This window comes from Phoxinus phoxinus (assembly GCF_949152265.1).
Source record: "Phoxinus phoxinus genome assembly, chromosome: 14".
NCBI classification, from domain to species: Eukaryota; Metazoa; Chordata; class Actinopteri; order Cypriniformes; family Leuciscidae; genus Phoxinus; species Phoxinus phoxinus.
Genome location: NC_136889.1, coordinates 9,281,163 through 9,299,390, shown reverse-complemented (window position 1 = coordinate 9,299,390; position 18,228 = coordinate 9,281,163). Strand labels below are relative to the sequence as shown.

Genomic DNA, 18,228 nt, shown 5'->3' with positions numbered 1-18,228 from the left:
ACAACATTGATACTTTTTCAGCATTGATAATACCGTAATAAGAAATGTTCCTTGTGCACTAAATTAAATCTGAAAATGTTCCTTTTACATCAATTTAACATTTGTATGAAATATCAAACCAAAATATATTTTATAGTTATAATAATGTTGTAAAAAGTACAATGTTTTTTTTTCTTCTTTTATTTGCCATGCATCTGGCATTTGAGGCTGATATAACAATACAAATAAATTCGTCATTGTCATTAATATTATGTATTTATCTATAAAGGTAATCCAAACAAATTGTGAACCTTCACATATTTCCCCCCTTGAAAAGCTACTAAGTGTGTCACTAAAATAACAATTCTTGAATAATCTCTCTTTTAGTCTAGTGACAGCATTAATCACAGTTTAGTGTTAATCACTGGTTGTGTTTGTTTCAGTGTGCGTCTCTTCTGGAATGGGGCGAGAGCTTTGTGTTTCATGTATTGTCCCGGGAGTTCCAGCTTGAACAGCCAAAACCATCTGTCACCTGCCAACATGGAGTTGATCGTAGAGTCTGTGATGCCAAGGTATTACAGAAACGCTCGCACACATCCCCGAGTTGTCATATTCACATCATTTTCAAAATGACTGCACTACTGAGTCTTTGTCTGTATGTGCAGAATGCAGCCTTGCCTGGTCCCTGTCGCACATCAGAGGATCTGAAGTACACCATGACTCGACTGACAGTCGATGGAGCCCAGGTTTGCATTGTTGAACACGGATGTGCAGCCAATATTAAGGTTAGTTGACTATCAGAGATGATTATGTACACTACCAGTCAAAAGTCTGAAGTAATTACATTTTTTTTGTATGTTTTTGAAAGAATCCTCTTTGCTCAACAAGCCTGCATTTATTTAATCAAAAATACATTAAAAACTTAGATTGTAAAATAAATTAACATTGCAATTTAAAGTAACTGTTTTTGTCTGTATGCCCATCAGACCGGAGCCTTGCGGTTGGCCACGTGTAATCTGCACACAGCTGCTGTCGGCGAAGGCATCAGTGCCGTTCTGCAAGACGTAGTGATTGCTCAGTTCATCGAGCAACAGGAAGTTGCGCGGCTTGGCCTCCCTCCGCCCCTCCTTCGGCGCTCTCATTGGCTTGAAGCCGGTTCAGTGAACTTTAACCTCATGACGGCTGATGTGGCTTTAGCCGCTGACCATCCAGCCAAATATGAGATCCAGAGGCAGTTCCTGGAGCTTCATGACAGGAAAACAAAAAGGTTCAAGCATATCTTTTATTGTATTTTGTCTATTGCTTAATGTGTAGGCAATCATATTTACCATGTTGTTATGTGTGTTTTAGACTTTGGTTCCTTTGGCCGGAGGATAAATATAAGCGAAGCCGGAATCGCTGTGGTTGTCTTGGTGGATGCCGTTTTTTCGGCGGCTCGGTTGGTGGCCTGGACTTCTTCCGTTTGGAGGAAATCACACCCTCATCAAGCTCCGCTTTCTCCAGCGTCAGTGCAGAGTGTGACTTGTCCTATGGACAGTCATTATTACATCCAGGAGAATGGATCGTCACAAAGGAAACTCCTAAACTTCCTGATGGTATTTTTTTTGTGTGTGTGTGTGTGTGTGTGTGTGTGTGTGTGTGTGTGTGTGTGTGTGTGTGTGGCTTTGATGATGCCGATTGTGTTTCATGTAAATTATGCTTACTTTATTGGTTTACTTACAGCCAAAGGTGTCGCTATGCGAAGAGATGTGTGTTCTCCTGCTCCGATGGTGGACTTGGATAAACGTGGCCAGCACCTTAGTCTTCACGTACCTCTGCGCTCTCACAGCTCTGCCTCTTCCTCTGAGGAAAACTCTTCCTCCAGTGCTGCCCTGCCTCTGTTAGCTGGAGAACGAGAGAGTCCCTCCCCTTCTATTGAGTGAGTCAGACTCGTGCTTCTGTATCATATAAAACAATTCCAGTTCCATAACGTCCTAATATCTCAATTGTGAGTTAGTCTTGCAATGGAAACTTTTTGTATTTCACAATTAGACTTTTATTCCTTATTTTAAACTTTCTCACCTTTTTACTATGAGGTGGAATTGGGCTCCAATAAGCACCTTTGTGATATGAAAAATACTTTACTGCCACTTTTGATCAATTTAATGTTGCTTTGCCGAACCAAATTATTCAACTGACTCACCTTTTGAATGGTAGTGTACACTGATTTGAGTCTCACAAATTATGCTAACAGCTGATGTCTTGGTGGGAATGACCGATGAGTAATTACTTCATTTCTGATTAATAAGTCTTGTAGACTGACTCACTAAAAAGAATAAATTCATAAGAATAGTTTGTTTTTTATTTCCTTTCACAACTCCTGCAAATCAGACTGCTAGCGCAAAACTCAATCTTAAAGCGTAAGCTAGAAAAACAACAACTATTTTGCACAAATAAAACTGGTTCTGATTAAAACAGGTTTTCGATTCCCCACTACATTTTTGTTTGTATGTGTATTTTACAGTGTGTATGTTTTCAGGTTAATGAATGTAACCACTGATGGTCCAATCCCTGAGGGTCCACCCTTACGCTCTCCGCTCCGCTCTCCTTTAAAGCGCCAGTCCTCTGTCCAATCAGCTCGCCTTGGGAGCACCAAGAGCCTATCGGCTGCTGTCTTCGCGGAGAAAGCCACGCCTCCTACTGGTGTGCAGTTTAGTAGCGAGGTTTCCCGTAGCGACGAAAACGTTTTAGACTCTCCAAGGCAGAGAAGAAGCTACGGAGCATTTCCTTTCACTCCGTCAGCTGATTCTAGCACATTCCATCAGTACCGCTCTGTTGACTCCTCCATGTCTGTGGCTGACAGTGAAGCGTACTTTAGCGCCAATGAGGAGTTTGAGCCAATCAGTAGCGATGAAGGTCCAGGTACCTATCCAGGGAGGAAACGCAGACGAAGACAACAGGGTCAGCCCCACACAGAGCACAGCCGCACCTCCATATACCACAGTGTGGAAGGACCTCTGTCAATCGCTGAGAGCCGCCCACCTCCCATACCTAGTCATACCTCCCAAGCCTCATTTGTCTCTGCACTTGGATTAGAGGAGGAGGGATCTGTTGAAACCGAGAAGGCGGAGACTGGCCTTCTGACAACACAGCCACATTTAATGGCTTGTTACCAAACTTACCTTGCACATTATCATGTGTCAAACTGGACTGTTAAGCAGCCAACCAATAAGAGAACATCTAAGTCATCACTGCATCGCCCACTTGACCTTGACACGCCTACAAGTGAGGAGAGCTCCGCCTCCTTTGACCAGTTGTCCATCCCGTCTTTTAAGGTAAATAGTTTTTCCTTCATTGTAAAATATTATTTATGCAGTGGTGAATTTTATAAAGAAATGTCCAGGTCAGATTTCACACCTATATCGGGAACAAATATTATTTGCATAAATAAAATAATTATATTTGTATTTCCTGAAAAATTTAGCAACCCTTCCCAAATGAATAGTAATTTATGAATATATTTAACTATATATAAAAAAAATTATAAATATAAATGTTTAAAAAAAAAAATATATATATATATATATATATAAATGTATACGTTTATTTATTGTCCTGTGCTGTCTTTATAAATTACAATTTAGATAATAAAACTAATAATGTTATATAATTTACAAAGTACTTTTTATATATTAATGTGAAATAATGTTATTGTCATGAATAATAATAATTAATAATATGAAACAATAACAATGAATTAATTAATTTAACCTGAATTCATTTTAAAAGTAATTAGTCATTAATATTGATTCTAATTCTTTAAATATAAATATTTAAATAAAGACATTACAGAATGTTCATTTACTAAATTAACAGTATGTAATATGATAAATACATAATACATTTAATTTTCTTCATGCAAAGAATAACTTTGGGGTAAAATTACCTGTTTAAGTTCTTTGTAAAAGACACCCATGTGTAAGCATGTTGTTTGTTCTTTCATTATATGTTGTCAATAATTGTCTTTGTGTCCTTTTATAGATGGTGAAGGCTGGTTTGTCTGCCAGTTCTCTATTGGACAGAGGAGTTCAGCTCATGGGCGATATAAATAGGTAATACGAGACTTATCAAATCAACAGTGGTTGTTTCAGTATCATGCAGAATAATTACAATCATGCATTTTGTGTGCATGTATCTGCAGCACACCTTACACACCCCTTGACAAGCGGGCGATGGACAACACTGATGAGGACACAATGACAGAGGACTGGACCCTTGATCAGCCTCTTGCCCAGACGAGAACCACAGCCATCGTAGAGGTCAAAGGGGCGGTCAATGTGGTCCTGACTCCTTTAGTAGCTGAAGCATTAGACAGGTCAGACATCACAGCAGCTCTCACATTGCCCACCTTGAGCTTAAAGGGATACTTCACCGATTAGCATTAAGCTTTGTATCAGTAGAAACCCGGTAGTATTTTCGAATGACTGTGCTTCCCTCCCTCATGTCCCCCTGAGACGAGAGATTTCTGTATTGTGTGTCTTGAAAAAAAACTCAGATGACGCAAAAAACGTCATTTAGCAGAGGCTTTTTTGGCCAGCGGTAGTAGGAGCCAGTAGTAGGAGCTAGTTCCGCATGTTTTCGAGTCAACTAGTTGCCTAGTTGTATAATTTCTTCCGATATTGCCCTCTGTAACCGGTAGGCGTGGCTTGGGAGTGGCCTTGTAGGGCAGCGAAGCAAGTGCATTCTGGGAGTTGTTGTCTTTCATCCACATGAGCCAAAAATTAATTTTCTGGTTTTTCTCAGTCTAGAAGACACCAACTTCTAAAATAATTTCACATTTCTACTACATAAATGGCCCAATTTAATCTTTCCAGCGGTGAAATATCCCTTTAAAAACCCCATGACACCAGTTCTGTCTGATATTATGAAAATATTAAATAACCAAAGAGAGAGACTGCATTTTTATGAACAAAAAAATGTGTCAATATTATCATGAATAATTTGGCTGAAATACATTTTATGTTGTTTTTTGGTTTGTTTCTTGAATGCCTTTGGATGAAAATGGATGACTAATCATGCACTACACAGATTTTTGTCCAAACAAATGCTCTCTGGACTGAGAATGTCCCTTCTCCTAATACCAAATGCATCTGACTTGCATCCAAATCATGGCTGTGATATGCCTAAAGCCTATTGGCTGTTTAAAAAAGGAACAAACAAGCCCTTCAGTATGTCTTGCTAACATAGGAAAGAAAAATGTTCTCGTCAAGTGATTTAATGGGGTCTTCACTAAATGCCAGAGTGTTTGTGAAATCATTTTTGTTGTTCTGTCCAGGTACATTGAGTCCATGGTTCACTTTGCCAGTATTCGCCACCCTGCATCAATCCTGGATGACCTGCATGGGAAAGTGCTTAATGAAGTGTATCAGATCAGTAAATCCACTGTCTCTGAGTCTGTAAGTGATCAATACCAACATAGAGACGTGACACCACACTCAGTCTTTAACGTGATCATGATGAATGTTGCGTTTTCCAGAGCACAGCGAAAGCAGAGCACAAAATGTCTAAGACAGAGGGAACCACCCCTGGGTCTCTGAGCACACCGCATGGACAAACTGATCTGTCAATCAAGCCTGACAATGTGAAGATAAAGGGTTTGCAGGCTAATGTCACTGTCCCAAAGGTACCGTGTGTGTGAAAGGGAGAAAGCTTGTCATGTAAAAATGGTAGACGTAAATATGTTTGCATGTTTTTTTTGCAGGTGAATCTTTGTGTACTCCAGGCATCCGTAGAAGAAAGTTCGCCCTCCAATAAGAGTGTCACACATGTCTCTCTCGTGGCCTTGTGTTTTGACCGGATTGCTACTCAGCTGCGCATGAATAGGTAACTGCAAATATCTGTCCAAATATTATATTTCTCATATAAATAAATATATATATAATGTATGTGTGTGTATATAACACACACACACACACACACACACACATATATATATCATTTTGACAGTTAGTACTGCTCTGACTGTTAATGTGTGATGTGTAGAGGTATAGTGGAGGACACAGAAAAGCCCTCTGCTATGATGGAGAAGTACTCGTCTGCGTCTAAGATGGCACCTCAGTCCAGCGGTTCTCTCCGCTCTAATGCTGGGATCGAGAAAGGCAAGGAGATCGCAGCCAGACTCAACATACATCGCATACACAGCCAACTCCGCGGCCTGGACTCATCAGGTACACACACACTCAAATTTATATCCAGATAGATAGATAGATTGATTTTGATTTGTCCTCGAGAGGAAATGTGTTTCCACCATAGATGCGTACATAATACAAACACACATAACATATTAAGAACATGAACATATAAACATATACAAAAAACAAAAACAAGAGAGCATACCTGACGCACCAATGGCCAAATTCCTATGTATTTAGAGCTTGTATTGATACAGGAACAAAACTCTTACTAAACTTGGGCTTTCTACACATCGGTAACCTATACCTACGGCCAGAAGGCAGGCTATAAATATGGATACTATATTTATTACACGTCTCTTGAGAATACTCTGATTGGTCAGTTGCTGCATTCTGAAGTAATGTTGTATGATAACATTATAAATTACAGTGTCTCTCCTATCGCATGGATTTTCCTTTTTATTAGAAGTTATTCTAATAGGTAATAAATAATTTAACAGATTAGTCAATATTATCAATAATAAATTATGACACAAATACATTTTTGTGTTTTTTTTTTTGTGTGCATTTTGTTTATTGAATGCCTTTTGGAATTGTAATTAAGTTTGTTCCATATTTATGTTTTTAACAGACCTTGGGGCTTGTGCCATCACTGCCATTCCTTTCAAGAAGTCCAAGGTTCTCTTCAGTTTGGAAGAAACTGATGACTTTGTTTTAGTGGATGAGACTGAGCCCTCCATCTGTACTGAGCACGTCCCAGAACACACCCCTGACCATGCTCGCTCTGGGGCCAGCCCTGAGAAATGGGGTTGGATTATGTTTGAGTGTGGGATTGAGAACCTCACTGTCAAAGGTATTATACACATGTGAATTTCTGATAGCATTAAACATTCGTCTTTCAGGAGTAAGAAATGCATGTCTGGATCTTCCTCAGGAGGGCGGCAGTCAGGGGCCGTGCTCTACAGTGCTTTTGGGGTGATGGGCGAGGCCGACAACGGCGTCAGGATTGGAGTCTCGAAATCAAACGGTTCGAGTGGTTCTCAGACAGGAAGTGGCTACAGCACTGATGTATCTGATGATAACCTTCCCAATGATGGACAGAGCCCTACCTCTGAACCCAACAACAATTCAGACTCTGACGAACAGGTTCTCATATGTTGTTCACTTCTAGTTAATGGCCATTTGAGATCTTGTAGGTTTTCCTTAGGTCTTTGTTTCTCACATTATTTCTCACTCATGTTTGTCTGTGCAGGATGAGGGAGTGGAGTCAGATGATCTGAAAAAGGACCTGCCCCTCTTGCCTCCACCTCCTGACTCCAGCAGTATGAAGCTGACTATAAAGGAGATCTGGTTCAGCTTTGCTGCGCCAACCAACATTCGATCTCAAGCTCCAGCCATGTCCAGGTACACACGTAAAAATAAAGAATATTTTCATAAGTTATTATTTTTTTATATCCAGAAAGCAGAGTGAATGATGGGATGTGCTTTCTGGTTATCAGAACGTGCCAAAAATATATTATAATATTAATAATAACAATGAAATAAATATTATAATGCATAAAAAATTATACATAAACTATTTTTTGTAACCAGAAGCCACTGATGTCAGATCTATTAGTAATAAAATGTAATAATCTTCAATATGATGTACACACAATTTTAATTGTTTTTACACTCGTTTACTTTACAATGATCAAACACATACACACAAACAGAATATTGTAAAAAAGAAAACATGCACAATTCAGTAACAAGGCTGACATTAGATAAAATTTCCTCTTTTTGTAAAACGACCAGTTGGGCAGGGGTATTGGCCGATTTAATCTCACAAGGGCTGATTATATTGACGTATTAGTTGTTGTTTTGAGAAAGAATGCATATTGAATATACGTGTATACAGTGGTGGAAATGGCTAAGTTTCTCTGGGGGCCCTTGTTGGGGACATATTTTATATTTTTAAACCATAGATGCAGAAAATCCCACTATATTTATGCATTTAATTTGCATAGGGCTTGGGGGCTATTATGTCGATAAAAGATGTAAATTCTCTCCATTTTGAACTGGAACTCCGTCCCCCCTTAAAATGCACTCCCTGGACTCGTATTGTGGACCCTAAGTATATATTTGGCTGCAGTCTTTTTGATTCGGTTCAAAGGAAATCATGGATATTTGTATGGCTAATGAGGTCTATGTTGTTGAATGTGTCTGCAGGCAGCTGAATCTCTTGAGTACTGCGACCCCTGCCGTCGGTGCGTGGTTGGTTCCCATTGACCAGCTGAAATCCTCACTGCAGAAACTGGACATGGAAGCCACACTACGTGTGTGCGCGGTCATGGGCTGCATTATGACTGAGGCCCTGGAGGTCAGACTTGTTATTACTTACACTGTTAGAAACCCATGGACTTGAGCACAATTTATCAGCAGAGTTTTAGACTTAACCCGGCCTAATTTTATGTGCATGTGTGCTTCAATCCAACAGAAAAAGAGTATTCACATTCCATTCCGCAGCAAGTATAACCGTGTTACAAAGCGAGCCCGATATCTTCACGAGAACCCGTCCTGCTTACTCTGCAATATTCTACATCGCTACCTGCAGCAGGCCGATTACAGCATTATAGAAGAGGCCACCATGGTAAGTTTTTATGCTTGCAGAGCACATATTTGCACATGAATTAACTGTTCTTAAACTACCACATTGTTGAATTCTTGATTCTGATTGGTTGATGCTCGTTTCAAGGCTTCAAGGTTCACTGACTGCTGTAAAGTCTGAAATTACTTCACCCATGTTCTTCCAGATTGTATTAGCAGTGGTGTCCTGGCTTGTTTTTGAGCTAGATAACATGAAAAATGCATTGCAATAAATTAAAGTGGTAACTGCAGCTTAAGCAGAATAATCATTTATTTTACTGATATTATATTTAACTGTCTGTTGTTAATTATACCTGGCTAATCTTTTATTACGTATGCATCTTTATCTTTTTAGAATGATGGACTGCCTGCTCTGGTCACCCTGAGGAAAGGTATGGTGGCACTTGCGCGTCAGTGGATGAAATTCATTGTTGTCACTCAGGGCTTTAAGGCGGTTGGTTTGCCACGTCCCAATCAACTTCCTAAACCCAAAGAGCCAGACCCCATCGAGCCTGATCAGACACAGGCGCCGGATAGTGGTGCTGCCCTGCAGAGTGACACCAGCGCTGATGGAGCCGAGTTTGAGTTTGATGCGGGTAATTATATTAAATCTGAAATCTTATAGAGCTTTTTTTTTAACATTATACTTTATCTATATTTTGTGTAATTTATGTGCATTTTAGGCACTGTAAGTGAACATACAATGCTGCTAGAGGGAGTATCTAGTCGTCCTGCTCCTACCGGTAACTCTGCCCCTGTGACTGGAGTCGAGATCATGAGAAAACTGTCCAAATCTCACGCACACAATGAGTCTGCACTCAGGATCAAGGTTTGTGCGGGTCTGTTGTTGATACGGTGTATAAGTTTGATAGATCTTGGTCTAAAGCTGGAAATTAAATGCCTTTTTTTTTTTTTTTTTTTTTTTAAGGGTTCCCACCCTTACCAGTCCCTGAGCTACACGAGTGGAGATACAGCAGCTGATTCTCCCGCTCATGTCAGTCGGGCAGGGCTACAGTCCAATCATAGCCCTAGGAAAGAATCGTTGCTAAGCTACTTGACAGGAAGCATCCACAGTCTGCATAACCTGCTAGAAGCAACGCCCCTTCGAGCAAACGAACAAACCGCAGCCAAGAGCAGCTCCCTGACACGTACAAGTACATAATTTTCTTCATTCAGAGTTTATTGCTTTTTGCAGTCTAATATTAGTCGGGTCAAAATGTGAACTAGGAAGACGAATGCATTTTCTTGATATATGGTGTTTCCTGTGAGAGTGGATTTCTATAACTTAATTGTGATTGATTTTTTTCTTTCTTTTTTAGTATTATTTTTCTGCCCAGAGAGTGTCTGCATGTCAAATACCATAAAAGTACAGAGAAACCAAACTGGGTTGGCGACTAAAATGAAAATAAAATTCAACCGTTTTAATTGTTACAAATGCTCTATTTTAATGTACATTATGAAAAATGGGTATTAATCTTGAGATTTTCTAGTGTTATTAAAGAATAACTTTGAGTGTTAGGTGACGGTAATCCAGATGTTAAAATAGGAAAAATAAGCATGAATAATTACATTTCCAATATCTGATACCAGTTAATGAATGGGAAAATCTGTCTATTGTTTTGTATTTTCTTTTTCTTTTCTTTTTTTCTTTTCTTTTTGTGCTTTTGTCTTAAAAAAAAAAACATTTCCATTTAGCTTTTATCTATTTTTTTCCTTTCTTTCGCTGTAGTAATTTTATTAGGGATGTGCATATACACACATTGAATTGTATATGTAGAATGAATATATATATATATATATATATGTGTGTATATGTGCATCCCTAAAAAACTTCTACTTCTACTGACTTGTATGTGACAAAGACTTGAGCAGTGTGCTAACAACCCCTCAGAACACCTTATCAAACATGTTGCTGTGCCAACCACCAGTAGAAACCACCTACTATTCAAACTCTAGTTCACGCTAAATGTCTCTTGTTTTTGGGTAGGCAACTTTGTGGGTGCAGACGTGTTAACGGAACACGGAGCTCTTCTTCCGGAGCCGTTTTCCGTCAGCTTCTACAACTGGATGTCAAACGCTGTTGGCAACCGAACAGGCGGCAATGTCCAGGACTCTCCCCTCAACCGCTCTCAACACAACAGCCTGCAGACTGGAGGTGAGCGATTCGTGTACTGACAGAAGTATACGAGTATGAAGTCTGTATGAACGTATATCTATATCTGTCCATGATGCTGGTGATTATTAGTGACTTATTTATTGAAGTATGTTCATTTTGCACTGAATGTCTTTAACTCTTTACATACAGGAGTTCTCCCCACCATTCCTTCTGCATCAGATTTTAACACTGTACTGTCCAGTGATCAGAATACACTGGACACACACTCTCAGCACACACACTCCCAGCACAGCACAAGTCAGGAGGACCTGCTTGAACAAGATGAGACGAATCTCTGCCCTGCAGCTGTACAGCTTGCTGACGCACAGGTGTGTGCACCAGGAATACTTATCAATGTGTAATTGTTTATTTATGACCGTGCATGCACATGTTATTGCCTCTCTCATTCTGTTTGTGTGTGTGTCTCTCTTGGGATTATCCATACAGGTTGTTTTTAAGCCTTTGTTGAGTCACATTGGTATCCAGCCCCAGGATGCTCCTCCACTCAGTTACAAGATGTATTTTGGGGAGCACCTATCCTTCAGCGGCACTCTTGAGTGTTTGAGAGCTGACATTGTCGACTCTGACACCAGCAAAGAAAGGAAGAACAAACGAGCACACAGGTAACAACTGTCCCATGCCAGCTTTTATCTTTCTAGAGATATCCTAGAAAGAGTAATCCCCCCCTTTATTTTTATTTTATCTTTTTTTTTTATTAAATGAATAAAAATAATTAATATTAAAATATTACAAAAACTGCAAATGTATATCTTTATCAACACATTGCCAAAATTAATACCCAGTCAATAAAGCGCACAAAACAAAAAGGTTCTTCATTTTGAGTTGACCATGACTAACAGTAACTGACTAATTTGTTTACCACAAACAAATCATTTGATCTGATGTCATTTATTTCACATGTAGAGTAGTAAGGGAGCTTTGTGGAGTTCTGACCATATGCAAAGTTTTGGAACTTTCGGTGGGCTGGAATATTTGATGTTTTGCGGCTAGAATGAATGCGACCGCCTGACCGGATGTGATGTGTTCTAATTGAAACTATGAGCGCAAAGCAGTAAAATTTCATTCTTTAAGCACTATTTCTGTAAAATAGGTGGTTATGAATAGCTATGTGAAATAATTATTACATAAATATTTTCATTGATTAGATGATGTTTTTCTCTCAAATGTATTGGCGGCCATTTATTTTATCCTATATTTATCATCATTCATTAATTTTACCATGGTTTACCTTGCCGTCCCACAATGGACAATTGTCTACTTTACCTACTGAGTACTCAAGCAGTCATAATGTAGCATTTCGCTAATTTTAGTATGGTATGTTTTTGTGTTTCAGGCAGGGCATGGTAAATCTCCCCCCTCTTGATTTCAAGCCTGCCCTGATGATTGAGACTTTCAGTTTGAATGCAGTCGTGTTAGAGAAGTGCATGTCAACCCCTCCCTCTGCCAGCGCGCTGTCTTTCCACGAGCTGAGCCGGAGACCCCAGGCTAGCGTGCACTGCCATTTTACCCTCGCTTGTCAGGCGATTCGCCAGCATGTGGATATGGCCCTGGTCCGCCTCATTCACCAGTTCAGCACAATGATTGATGACATCAAAGCCACACAGACTGACATCAAACTCAACCGCTACACTGCCGGCTCCTCTTCCCCCACGCCCACCAAGGCACGGCCTTATCGAGAATTCCGCTCGTCTGATTTCAGCCGTAGTTCTCGTGGGAGCCTGAACGGAGCTGCTCGACTGGGCACTCAGAAGAGCAAACGCACAGTGGTCGGCCCAGGCCTGGACACGCTGACCAGGAATCGAGAGCCTCGTGGAAGGGGAACGCTGGGACGTTCAGAGCGAAGAACTTCAAAAGTATCGCGGAAAGGTTCACGCGATGTGGCAGATCACATGACCATTCAGATGGATGACTCGGACTCCATCACAGTGTCAGAACAGAGCGAGCCGTCGGCCGAGTGCTGGCAGAACATGTACAAACTTCTTAATTTCTACTCGCTCATATCAGACCCCACAGGCATCTTGGAGAAGAACCAAGACAATGCCCTTTCAGGTAGGATTTCTTGCTCTGTTGATTTCAATTGCTTTTATTTTCTTAAAGAAAAAACATGAAATAATATAAAAAGTATAATGATAATTTAAAAAGAATGATCCTATTTAAGCCTTAAATTAAGCCTATTTATGGCTATTATTTTCAAGAAATATTCATTTAATATGAGTAAAAATGTATTAATTAAATTATTATTTAAATTGTACAATATTCTCAAATTATTCTTATAAAAATGTTCAGTTCTGTGATACAGTACTGAGTTTCATCCTTGGTGAATACAATAAATGTATATTAAAAGACACTACAGCTGATTATTGCACCAAGATGTATACCGGTAAATACAGTTTAAATGTCATTATTTGATTATACATTATGGTAAAAATATTTTGTGGTAATGATATTTAGATAGAGGAAACACTAGCTATGTTTCCATCCACACGTTTTTATCCAAATTAAGTGATATCGAATGAAAAATGCCTTATGGAAACAGTAAAATTCGATTGAATTTCATGAATATCGACTCAAATGAAATGCGTTCGGTCTCATCGGATTTTATCTTGATCTATATACGGCTTTTGCGATAAACGCTGATGGAAACGTTATTTGCTGAATAAATAATGAATTGCATTTTGTCTAGCAAAACTTTGTTCGCAAGTGTTGACTTGAATGTTGTGCGATTCAGTGCGAAAATGAATAGAAACACCTTAATGTCTCGAATCAATTCGATATACCAATTTGATCGCAAAACAGTATGTGACGTCATTACGCATAGGTTTTATTCGCTTTAAAGCCGTTGGATGGAAACACACTTTCACAAGCTTGTGAAGTTTTTTCGAGTTTTTTTTTACCGAACTTCAGATAATTCGATTGACAAGTGGATGGAAACTTAGCTATTGTCTCATACATTGCCGTAAAAATATTTTAGCATCTTAAGTTGTATCTGACTGGTATAAAAATATCTGCCAGCATAATAATCTTTGCTTTTGGCCAAATTTGCCTATTAAACTGTTTATTTTTGCTATTCAGAGGGTGGGAGGAGCCCTGCTGATCCTCCATGTCGATTGGTGTTTGAATCGGAGGGCGAGACGCCGCCCAGTCGGCTGGGTCGTAGGCGAAGTTTGGTAACCTCTGAGCCCCAGCATGTGACGCTGATCGTGTTTGGCGTTGGCATGGTGAACCGCACACATCTGGAAGCAGACATTGGAGGACTAACCATGGAGGCAGAACTTAAGAAAATACATGGCAGTTTTACTTTAAAGGAGAAAATGAAGGGTAATGCAAACAGCATTCACATACTTTAAAATATTAAAATATCTTGTTCACCAACTAAAGCCTTGCAGATGAAATATCCTGTAATTCCTGTTCTTTTGCTGTAGACATTCTCCATCAGAAGATGACTGAGACCTGTGCCTCGGCTCATATCGGATGTGTGAACATTGTGCTTCTGGAAGGAATCTCACCAGATATACAGTCAGTAGTTCCCTTAACACCAGGCGTTAAGACCTATTGAGTGCTCTATCAAATATCATAGTCCACCTTATAAATCCATTTACCTTGAAGTGTGTAATTTTTCGGTTACACTTTATTTTGATGGTCCACTTTAGACATTTTTCTAACTACAAGTAACTTTGCAACTACATGTCAATTACCAGTCATTAGAGTATTGATTGACTGTCTGCTTAATATCTGCTAACACTTTCTTTTGATAACAGTCTACTAATACCCTAATGAGAGTTAGTTGATATGTAGTTGCAAAGTTACTCATATTTAGTAGAAGGACCATCTAAATAAGAATCCAAATCAAAAGTGGACCATTGAAATAAAGTGTAACTAATTTTTCTTTCTACAATTCTTTCCAATCCCAGTTTCACATGCAATACACTTTAAGATGTTGGTAGGGTGACTTTCCTGAAGAATGTAAACATATCTATGTGGAGCCTTAATATTTGCTCTGTTTATTTGATCGGTCTGACAAATCAACTTACGGACTAAATGCTAAATTGTAAAAAATTCAGGACCTCATATACTTTTGCTGAATGAGGAAAGTTACTACTGTTAAAAAGTTTGAGGTCGGTAAATTGTTTTAATAATTTGATTGAAAAATCTCTAATGCTCACCAAGGTTGCATTTAGTTGATCAAAACACCGTAAAATTTTAAAATGTGATTTATCCCTAAGATGGCAAAGCTGAATTATTTGTTTGTTTTGATTCATTTATTGTCATGCATCAAGCATAAATTTTAAATAGAAATGGATGCGTGCTTGCTATTTACCGTAAACTATTCATTTATTTTATTAATTCCAAACCTTGAATATTAGTGTATTTAAAGTCCAGATTGTCATAGAGAGTTAACCATGTTTCTAGCAACCACATGACAGCAAACTAAAAACATCAAAAACTAAAACATTTAGAAACTGCACCCTGGGAACGTCCCACAACACCTTAGCTTCAGGAAATGTAAAATGCGTTTAGTTTCAACCTTGAAGCCTTTGAAGTGCAACGTCTGAATCTGGATTTTAAATGCACTTTATTCCTAGCATATTCTCTGCTATTGTCATATTTTAAAGTAGTTTGAAGTCATTCTTGGATCTGTTTTTGTTCTTATGGTCTCTCTTTCAAATGTTTTTCTAAGAGGACAGATTTATCACAGCATATGTGACAGTTTTGAAATGTTTTCTGTGGATAACTTCCCCTCTTCTATCTTCCTCCTCTCTACTCTCCTCTGTTCTCTCTATCTGTCATTTTTGTTTTGTTTTTTCTGCCTCTCTCGCTGGCAGACTAGAGGATTTTCCAACCTCACCTACCAGCACAACCAAGCAGGAGTTCCTGTATGTCTAAGTTTCCTCAGTAACCTTGTCCTTTTCTCCATTACCATTCATAACATCTCCATAATATTTGGATATCACAGTCCTTCCATATGTCAATCATATGACATGTGGTGTTCACTCTTACTGTCATAACATTTCATACCCCCTCTATCCCGCCACAGCTCTCTCATATAAAGGCTTAACAGATATAGTATCTTCAGACAGTGGTCAGTGAAATCATAACATCCTCATAACACAATTTTTTTTTAAATCATATTTATTAATTCTGTCAGTAAGTTATATGAGTGGTTTTCTACTACCTAGTGTCACTGAGAAAAGCTTTTGACTATCGGCATGCAGTCTGGACCACTTCACAGGTTATTCTGACCAAGATCTGCCCACTTAATGCGCTCAAATCCCATTGATTGGTAAATTTTTGGGGAAGAATCCGGTAATTTCAATAGAACTTCACTTAACTGGAAATTTCACGTTAGGGTCAAAGATTTCCCCACTCGGATTTTCATAACGGGTTCTAGTTGGTCACGCGAATTTGCAACAGAAAGCTGCTTGCCTCGACTTTGCTACATTATTGACATTTGACACTTTTGAAGTTTTATCTGAAATCAATGATGCAATAATAATAGATTGGCTTGTAGGTCTTTGAGAACAGTTTTTACCAAAAATATGTGATATTTTTTACCCTGTTCTTCCAAAAGTAATAAGTATTTCACAAGCTCATAACTCAGAACAGAAAACCGATTATAAAGTTTTGCTTGTGGATATTGAGTTTGTGTGCTGCTGCTATGTGCCTCATATAAAAGTCTTTTAATATCTTTTATAATATTCTTGATGCTTCAAACCTGGGAAAAGCTGTCAAATCCAGTGATTAGTTCCTCCTCAAATGCGCTCATTGCAGCAGCCCGGTGGATGTAATTGCATATGCGTCAGGCAATCTGATTGGAGCTTGTCATTTTGGCAAGTGTTTGCCAATTTTTTTATTTTTCTGTGCAGTATGAATATGATGGACAGTCCATGGTCAAGCTATCAGGAGCTGAAACTCTCCCGTTCCTCTTTTCTATTAATCCATCTAGATCTCTCTCTCGTTGCAGTTCCCATATCTACAAGGTCTCGTTTCCAGCCACATGAACATTTCACTTGTACATTTTGCCAAAGTCTGTCTTTACATTTCACAGACATTGTTTTATGTGACTGCTCGGTGTAACATGCAGCCTTTGATTTCAAAGTGAGCATTTGAAGTAAGTTCCTTTTTTTGTGTGTGTGTACTTGTGTATTAGGACTGTGGTGAAGTGTAACATCGCAAAGTCCCAGGCTTTATATAGTGCACAGCGTGGGCTGAAGACCAATAATGCTGCAGTATTTAAAGTGGGCGCTATCTTCATCAACATCCCACAACATCCTGCAACGCTGCACAGCATGATGGTCCGCAGCTCCCATCAGCTCTCAAAACAGATTTCAGACCTCATCCGTCAGCCCTCCAACATGTGAGGCAAACCTCTGCCACTTTCTTTTCACAACTCTTATGATATTTTTTTTTATTGCCGATATTAATTTAAATTGGTTTCCTGTTTATCAGCCCTCCTCCCAACCGAGAAGAGACGCCAACTCCGCAGCCCTCTGAAGTGAGTGTCAATCAAACTCCAGTGGAGGCCAGTGAGTTTCCTCAGCTGCCCGAGGGACTGGAGAAGAAGCCAATCGTGTTGAAATTCAGCGCTATGCTCGATGGGATCACTATTGGCGCAGCCCTATTGCCCTCTCTTAAAGCAGAATACAAGATGGGTCGCATGAAAAGCCATGGCATGACTGGTACCCACAATTCCACAAGCGAATTGCTAATTTATTCCATAACGCACTGGAAAACAAAGATACAACAATTAAAAACGATTATCGTTTTTTTGTCTCCCTCTCACAGGTGCTCAGACGCGTTTTACTTTCGAACTGCCCAATCATAAGCTGTGTTTCCAGTCAAAGGTTTCCCCTGTGGACGTGTCGGCCATGCCCCCCACTGCCAGCCTAAATCTGCCTCCCGTCACCATGTCAGGACAGTACATTATACAGGAGCACGAGGGCCACAGCGACACAGCCTGGGCCCCAGAATACAGCAACTATCTGCAGGGAAATTACTTGCGCTGTGTAGCTGAGGTGTGTCGTTGACCTTTCAATGAGAAATTGTTCTAACTGCTTGATTATCAGTTTGTTCCAGCATTACAGATGGATGCATATGGTTGAAATAGAGCATTTTAGAAATGTTTCTTCATTTTTTTTAGATTGGATCTTTCGAACACAACTTGACCACAGATTTGCTCAACCATCTAGTCTTCTTACAAAAGGTCTTTATGAAGGAGGTCAATGAGGTCATCCAGAAAGTCTCAGGTATGTGTGTTGAAGAACAAGTAGCATAAAT

At 39.4% G+C, this 18,228-nt stretch overlaps 1 protein-coding gene across 9 annotated transcripts in view; it reads left to right on the top strand.

Moving 5' to 3' along the window:
- The window catches only part of kiaa1109 (KIAA1109), a 56,606-nt gene that overhangs the window by 15,555 nt on the left and 22,823 nt on the right, over positions 1–18,228 (top strand). For all 9 annotated transcript variants that reach the window (XM_079635450.1, XM_079635448.1, XM_079635446.1 and 6 more), the window contains exons 23-52: positions 423–551; positions 645–764; positions 966–1,246; positions 1,330–1,574; positions 1,702–1,897; positions 2,498–3,293; positions 4,000–4,070; positions 4,160–4,333; positions 5,294–5,414; positions 5,495–5,641; positions 5,720–5,841; positions 6,001–6,185; positions 6,781–7,002; positions 7,084–7,295; positions 7,402–7,553; positions 8,361–8,511; positions 8,629–8,781; positions 9,133–9,373; positions 9,461–9,606; positions 9,706–9,931; positions 10,765–10,932; positions 11,083–11,261; positions 11,380–11,555; positions 12,287–13,002; positions 14,026–14,271; positions 14,376–14,469; positions 17,102–17,308; positions 17,401–17,630; positions 17,737–17,966; positions 18,092–18,197. In XM_079635450.1, coding sequence (XP_079491576.1) covers positions 423–551; positions 645–764; positions 966–1,246; positions 1,330–1,574; positions 1,702–1,897; positions 2,498–3,293; positions 4,000–4,070; positions 4,160–4,333; positions 5,294–5,414; positions 5,495–5,641; positions 5,720–5,841; positions 6,001–6,185; positions 6,781–7,002; positions 7,084–7,295; positions 7,402–7,553; positions 8,361–8,511; positions 8,629–8,781; positions 9,133–9,373; positions 9,461–9,606; positions 9,706–9,931; positions 10,765–10,932; positions 11,083–11,261; positions 11,380–11,555; positions 12,287–13,002; positions 14,026–14,271; positions 14,376–14,469; positions 17,102–17,308; positions 17,401–17,630; positions 17,737–17,966; positions 18,092–18,197 — 6,442 coding nt within the window. The remainder of the gene's footprint in view (positions 1–422; positions 552–644; positions 765–965; positions 1,247–1,329; positions 1,575–1,701; positions 1,898–2,497; positions 3,294–3,999; positions 4,071–4,159; positions 4,334–5,293; positions 5,415–5,494; positions 5,642–5,719; positions 5,842–6,000; positions 6,186–6,780; positions 7,003–7,083; positions 7,296–7,401; positions 7,554–8,360; positions 8,512–8,628; positions 8,782–9,132; positions 9,374–9,460; positions 9,607–9,705; positions 9,932–10,764; positions 10,933–11,082; positions 11,262–11,379; positions 11,556–12,286; positions 13,003–14,025; positions 14,272–14,375; positions 14,470–17,101; positions 17,309–17,400; positions 17,631–17,736; positions 17,967–18,091; positions 18,198–18,228) is intronic.